This window comes from Alligator mississippiensis, chromosome 9 (assembly GCF_030867095.1).
Source record: "Alligator mississippiensis isolate rAllMis1 chromosome 9, rAllMis1, whole genome shotgun sequence".
Lineage (NCBI taxonomy): Eukaryota > Metazoa > Chordata > Crocodylia > Alligatoridae > Alligator > Alligator mississippiensis.
The window spans coordinates 2,440,627-2,447,586 of NC_081832.1; the positions used below are offsets into that span (position 1 = coordinate 2,440,627).

Consider the following 6,960-nt stretch of genomic DNA (forward strand, 5'->3'; position numbering starts at 1 on the left):
CATTGGAGGAGAGGCGGGAGGACTGCCCTCCCCCGCCAAGATGGCGGGCGGAAGTGACGTCTGACCTGCGGTGCGGAGGAGAGGAAGTCCCGCGGGGGTGTCATGGCGGCGAGGAATGAGTGAGGCCGGTGTCGTGGGGTCAGTTCTGGGCGGGGGGGCAGTCACCATCTCCATGGTTACCAGCCTCCCCCAGCCCCGTTGGTCAACGATCTCCATGGTTACCAGCCCCAGTGGGGTGGGGGGGCAGATGCTGGGTGCCCCATTTGCGGGGATGCTGAGTGGGGCGGGGGGATGGCTTCTTTGTGCCCCCCCAGCAGGCTGGGCTGGGCACGGAGCGGGTCAGGATGCGACCCTGCTGGAGTAACGGGTGGTGAGGGGACGCGGCGTGGGAGCAAAGCCTGGGGGCTAACAGCCGGGCCGCGGGGTGGAAGGGTGCGCGAGGGGGGCTGCCGTCTTCTCCGCGCGTCTCCTCGCGGTGGGATTCTCGGAGCCGGCCGACAAGGCGTCCCGTGCACGGGTGTGCGCGGGCCGGCTCTGCCAGGTCGGCGGTGTGAGACGCGGTCGTGGCGGTCTCCGCCGTGAGCCCCGGGATCGGTCGCGGCGGGGACCTTTCCCGGGCGTCCTGGCGGTAACGCTGCTTTCAAATCTCCGTTCCCTGCAGCGTGATTCGTCCGGTCGCGCCGAAGGGAAGACGACGCGCGATGGCCGAGGAGACCGACGGCTAGTCTGGACAGAGATTCGCTGTCGTCGTCCTTGAGCGTGTGCTGATTTCCCGCCCACCCCCCCAAAAAGGGACCCGGCGAGACGGCTTTATACTTGACAGCGATGGATGAAGAGAGTCTGGAAGCGGCGATTCAAACCTACAATGCCCAGCTGAAGCAGGTCGAGCTGGCTTTAGGGGCAGGGCTGGACCCCTCGCAACAATCTGACTTGATCCAGCTGCAGGAGGATTTAAAACAGCTGATAGAATTGACCGAATCCAGCCTGGTCTCTGTTAAAAAGAGCAAACTATTCGCCACTTTAGACCCTGCTGCTCCCTCCGCCTCTCCAGCAGATCACCTGAAGCAGGACGCTAACCCGGGCAGTTCTTCCTATGATGACGAATATGCTGCTTTTAAAGAAGCTATCGCTGAAGCTGGTGGCAAGGACAGGCCTTCGAGTACTCGGGATGAGGTTTCTCCAAAGAAAGATGGAGAGGCTGACGGGGAAAATGAATCGAAGTACAGTGATGAAGAGGAAGAGTTTGGGAGAGAGGAAGAGGAGGAGGAGGAGGAGGAAATGAGTGGGATGAAGGTTAAAGCCCCATATTACAGTTCCTGGGGCACTCTGGAGTACCACAACGCTATGATTGTGGGGACAGAATATTTGGAAGATGGCAGCGCGGGAGTCAGAGTGCTGTATCTCTATCCAACTCACAAGTCCTTGAAGCCGTGTCCGTTCTTCTTGGACGGGAAATGCAGATTTAAAGAGAATTGTCGGTAAAGAAGCTGATTTCCTTTGTGTTGCTAGATGGTAATTAAAGGCACTGTCAGCTAAGGGGGTAATCTCTGATTTAAACACTTTATCTTATTTGGCTTTTGAAATCTGCCCCAACTTTGCCAAACGGTTTTTTTATGTTTGACAGTGTCGTCCTTTTACTATCCTATGTCAAACAATGAGAGCGTTCCTTCTTCTTCTAACCCAAGGAGAAAATGGAAACTCCTTTAAGTGAAAACTGCAAGGAAGGGGTTAATTCTAATATAATGGACAGCTAAATACATTCTTGCTAATGAGGAAGACAAAACTGGGGGGGGAGGGGGGGAGGAACGGGACACCTCAGTAATTTTGTATGTAGCTCCTGCATTTTGTCCTGAAAGATCTGTTTTGCCACATCTGTTGCTGCAGGTGTTATTGTTGATGACCAGTGAGATGCAGCCACTTCCGAAATGGACTACAACATTTATTTTATGATATTGAAACCATTTGGGGGGATGCACCTTTTTATAATTTCTGGTGTGGATTTAGCAATGCCCATGCCCCTTTGAAGGAAGAAACTTTGTCTAGGCTTATTTTCAGATGAGGGCAGATCTCATCGCTTCTCTTTCTTGCAGGTTTTCCCATGGGCAAGTGGTATTGGTGGAAGAACTTCGTCCATTTGAAGAACCTGACCTCAGTTCTATGGAGGTGGGTTCGGCCTGTTTGGCTAAACATAATGATGGAATATGGTATGCTGCGAAAATCACTGGTGAGTCTTGTTTTAATATATTTTAGCCAGGTTGGAAGGTGACCTGAGGTCCTGTAGTTAAAATAGAAGGATTAAACTCTTCGTGATCAAACAGAACCAAGGAGGGATGTGGGTAAAGTGCAGACCTGGGAGTTTTGAGATGAATAAATTCATCTCCCATCTGTGCCACAAACTTGGGATGCAAGAGATGTTGTGTTGCTTAATTCGCTAATATTTGTAAAGTGCCTTGTGAGCCTGTAAGGGAGGGGCTTTAAAGTAAAAAAGGTGAAGGAGCAAAAGCTGGAAAGTAGGGAAGACTGGAGAAAAGGGGAACAGCAGGCAAAAAAAAAAAAAAAAAGGCATAGAAATGAAAATGTGCATAGAAGAAGGAAAGAATGAATCAGTTAGATGGTCAGTAAATTGTCCTTGTGTCCCTTACCCCCTATTCAGCGTTGTTCAAATATTCTAAGCACCTGGTCAAATACGGAAGTTAGACACTTGGAACAACTCGCTATTGTTTTAAGTGAGCACCAAATTAAACACAGCCAAGAAAATTTGGCCTCTTGCCTGCTCGCTGAGGGGAATGTTAGGCTGAAGTGCTTTAACATGCGAAGTGGGGCCATTTCTTCACTCTCTTTCATCTTGAAGCAGCAGCAGAGGACTGGAGGATGCCTTTAACTTTGCCTGACTTACAGCATTTCTGCAGTGCCCCATACCCATTCTTCATTCTAAGAATAAACAGCTGAGTCTATCTGGGTTTAGCTGGCTATAGATGTGAGTGGCGTTTTTTCCTTTTTTTTAACTAGAAACCCAGCATAGCAAAAGCAGACAGTGAGGAGAAGAACTTTCGGTCAGTGTTCACTGGGCCTACCACATCCCTGGTGCCACTTGACTGAAACCAAATGCAGTTAGTAGCAGAAGGGTTAGATGTTGTCATCTGTAGTTACTTCCCTTGGAGACTTGCACAGTACATCATTTTTCCTTCCTCAGACATTGACAGTGGTTATTACACTGTGAAGTTCGATTCACTGCTGCTGAAAGAGGCTGTTGTGGAAGGAGATGGCATCATTCCTCCACTGCGAAGCGATGAGAGTTCTTCTGAAGAGTCTGAGGAGGACAACGTAGATGATTCTGGCTATGCTAAAGGTGATTCTGGCTATGCTAAAATTAGGGAGCGAGAGAGTGCTAGAAAGGCCCACAATCAAGACCTGCCCTGTAATTCCAGATCTCTTGAGCTCTTGCCCTGCCTTAGCAGAACACTGACAGGATGATTTTCACTTCTGGAGAAAGGGGACAGATAGTCAGTCTCTCTCTCCTGTTACTGAAAAAGATGCTAGGGGGGAATTAAGCATGAGTTATATCACTGTCACCAGTAAAATTTTCTGATGCTTCATGCAAACAAACTAAACTAAGCTAAACTGCACCCACAGCTTCCAAGAAAAGGCTGACGAAAGCATATCCTACCCTAGGATGAAACTAGAGAGTAAGCTGGCATGGAACGGGCTGGAGGCAAGGATCCCTATAGTTCAGATCATGGTTTCCCTGTTTGACTCTGACTTAGACACCTTGTTAATTTAATAAACTAAAAATTAAATTAAATTAAAAATCATATCCTGTGCCCTTCTGATTCAGCCATTGTTCTTGGCATGTAGGATAGCCTTATACTTTGTCTGCCTTTTCCTTTCAGGCACAGTGTTGCCACAGCCTCATAAAGGATGCTTATTGATATTAGCTCCTCAATGGGAATGTGGGAAACTTGAGACTGAGAATCTCAGGGATGTCCCTGGGGTCCTACAAGAAGTCCTACAGAGCTGGGATGTGAGCTCTAGTCTCCCAGTCTTATGTTAGGGCCACTATGTTTTGCTTACAGTTTCCTGTCCTCTCTCTCTCTCCCCTCCCAGCTTAGGGCCTCTGTCTTTGTGTCTTACTGATCCATCTCTGTTTTGTGCTACAGTGATAGATTCAGCGTCCTTGGAGAACGGGGACTGGACTCCCGCTTGCAGCTCATCCTTTGCTGGGTGGGAGGCCCATACTCGTGGCATCGGCTCCAAGCTGCTTGCTCGAATGGGTTACGAATTTGGGAAAGGTAAGGATAGGCCCAAAACCTTGCTGTACTGGTGGCTGGCTGTGTGCGCCTCTCTTCATCTCCATGTTGGCTTTTAATGCCAGCAGCACTGCACCCAAGGACTGGGTCTAGTTGTTTTAGGCTTGGCTGTGAATTGGGATTTTTGACACAACATGGTTGGGGAGGCTCATTGGGATGCAGAGGACTTTGTTGTTAGTGTTTGGCTTCCCAACTGTGTCTTCCTGCTCTCTCAGGTCTAGGAAAGAACTCTGAGGGCCGCGTGGAGCCTGTCCAAGCTGTGGTGCTGCCAAAAGGGAAGTCCCTGGACCAGTGTGCTGAGATCCTGCAGAAGAAGGAGGGAAAGCTGCATCCAAGCAAGTCAAGAAAACGCCAAGTGAAGGGAAACCACAGGGCAGCAGCTAGCTCAGGGAGCCGCAAGCCGTCCCGCAATGTCTTTGACTTTCTGAATGAGAAGCTGCAGGGGGAGGGCTCTGGGAAGCAGGAGGAAGGAGGGATGGGACTGCCGGAGAGGAACAGCAAGGAGATCTACCACGCCAGTAAGAGCACCAAGAAGGCCTTGAGTGTCCGCTTGTTTCAGACCATGGAGAAGATAGAGCAAACGCAGAAGAATATCAAGGGAATCCAAGAGGCCCTGGCACGCAACATTGGGCGGTACGGAAAATCCCTCTCTCAGGTTTCAGACTGATTTGGGGGATCCTGTTGCTTAGGCTGGGGGTGGGGGGGATCATACACGTGGCAATGTGGACAGGAGGGTGAGGAGCTGGGTTCCATTGAAGAACAAGTGCTGAAGGGAAGCTCACCCAGGGTTGCTGGGTGAGGTGCATGAGCCAGTGCAGTAGGGTCCATCCCTTTTCTATCTCAGTTGCCCAGAGGGGACCTAATGCAAAGTGTGATGATAGAGCTCTCAACAATGACTCAGAGCAGCACATGTCTTTGGGTGCTCCCCCTTGTTGACAGACTGGGGAAGGAAGGGAACACTTAGTAGAAAGGCTGAAGAGCATCACTTCCTTTCCAGTCACTTATTTTGCTACAGCATTTCCATGGCCAGCCCCATGGCAAGGCACCTCTCTGCTCTGACACGTTCTGCTGGGGATCAGGTGCTTCATGGCCCCCAGCAGATGGCTTGCAGCCACTTCATTGCAGAAACTGGCTTGCCCAGCTGCAGAACACAGCCGGGTTAATGACAAAGCTTTGTTCTTGGTGTGTAGGATAGCCTTATATTTTGCCTGTCTTCTGCTTTCAGGCACAGTGTCGCCACTGCTCAGCTGGAGGAGAAACTAGCTAACGCTCACAGACAGCTGGGGCAGCTGCGGGCCCAGGAAGCCAGCCTGCAGCGGGAGCAGAAGAAAGCAGACACGCACAAGAAGATGACTGAGTTTTAGTCTCCCAGGAAGGGGTGGGATTGTCTTGGTTCTCAATATGGCTGAGCCACACACTCGCTGTGTTTGAGCCTCAGTAACCCTGCCATCTCCCCCAGGCTCCAATCAGCCCAGATGTATCCTGGGGTAAAAAGCAGCAGCTCTTCAAAACACCTGATGCCATGTGAGCTGAGCTCTCCTGGATAGGGGAGGTGGGAGGAGGAAGAGTGTGCACCTTCTTTGCCCCAGATGTGTTCAGAAGGCCCAAGCCACTTATGTGGACTTAGTACAAGAAAACAGACCCCTGCTCCCTCTCTTGTACCATGGTAGTCCATCCACAGAACCTTTAGTCCCAGTGCCTTGGAGACTGTAGATTCTGCTCCCAGTCCCAAGACAAGTGCTCGCAGGCAAGTGTCCCAAGTGCATCCAAGCAGAGCCACTGAGGAAGGGTCTGGTGCTTGGTAGACACAAAGGGAAGTTGTTGCTACTGTTAGCTTCCTTCTGTCCCTTGCTCTAGGCTTCACCTAGGGGCTGAAGTCAGTACTGGGGTTCTCTCTTGTTGCTGTGTTTTCTTTCAGCCCTATCACAGTGAACAGGAAAAAAGGTTGAGTAGTGTAAGGGTCTGTAAGCTGTGGGTGTGGTAAGCCAACTGCAGGAGTAGCTCGGGGTCAAGCGAGATGCAGCCTAGTACAGCAGTTTAAGGCAGCGTGGAGAGCCACGTCACTCAACACCACATGCTAGAGCTACAGGAACAGGGCAGTTCAGCGGCTATCTAAAACAGCAGAGGTGGTATAACAGGTTGGCCGCACATCTGATGGCCAAGAACAGCTTAGCGGGTGGCCGTTTATGTTCACTGTGGCTGTGGAGTTACTGCCATCTAGATGTTTCCTTGAACTTGCAAGTTCCCTTTATATTAAACATCCCTAAGCACAAAAGGTCATGCGGTCCGGGGGTACTCGACACGCATCCATTTGCATCCATCTCTACAAATGAGGCAGGGAGCTAAGCAAGTTTCCATCTCATGCAGCAGGTACAGATGGTCTCTGACAGGAAGTTAGACTTCTCCCATCCAGAGGGATCCTGTCAGTGGTCACCGGCTCTGGCAGTAAGGGGAGGTGAAAGTCCCACCAGGCATCCTGCTTCTGGGGGTGACGTGGGCACTGGAATATTTTTCCGTGCATTCTGTTTTCAGGTTCTGTGACTTGCTGCCAGTAAAAAGACAAAAATAAACACCTTTTACTGTGTGAGTTATTTTTAGAAGAAGTTGGTCATACCTTTAACTTGGCCCCTTGTCTACCTTTCCGAGGAACTAC

General features: G+C 50.4%; 1 protein-coding gene across 2 annotated transcripts; it reads left to right on the forward strand.

Moving 5' to 3' along the window:
- The first annotated feature begins 30 nt into the window (after nt 1-30).
- ZGPAT (zinc finger CCCH-type and G-patch domain containing) lies at nt 31-6,898 on the forward strand. Of its 2 annotated transcripts, none has more exons than XM_059713171.1 (7): nt 31-119; nt 662-1,478; nt 2,091-2,224; nt 3,194-3,349; nt 4,158-4,289; nt 4,523-4,940; nt 5,533-6,898. In XM_059713171.1, exons 2-7 carry the CDS (start codon nt 826-828, stop codon nt 5,669-5,671), a joined length of 1,632 nt encoding a protein of 543 aa, XP_059569154.1. In that variant the 5' UTR covers nt 31-119; nt 662-825; the 3' UTR covers nt 5,672-6,898. The 2 variants fall into 2 exon arrangements, with proteins under 2 accessions (XP_059569154.1, XP_006273124.1); XM_006273062.4 differs by having other exon boundaries at nt 55-138.
- Nucleotides 6,899-6,960: the final 62 nt, after the last annotated feature.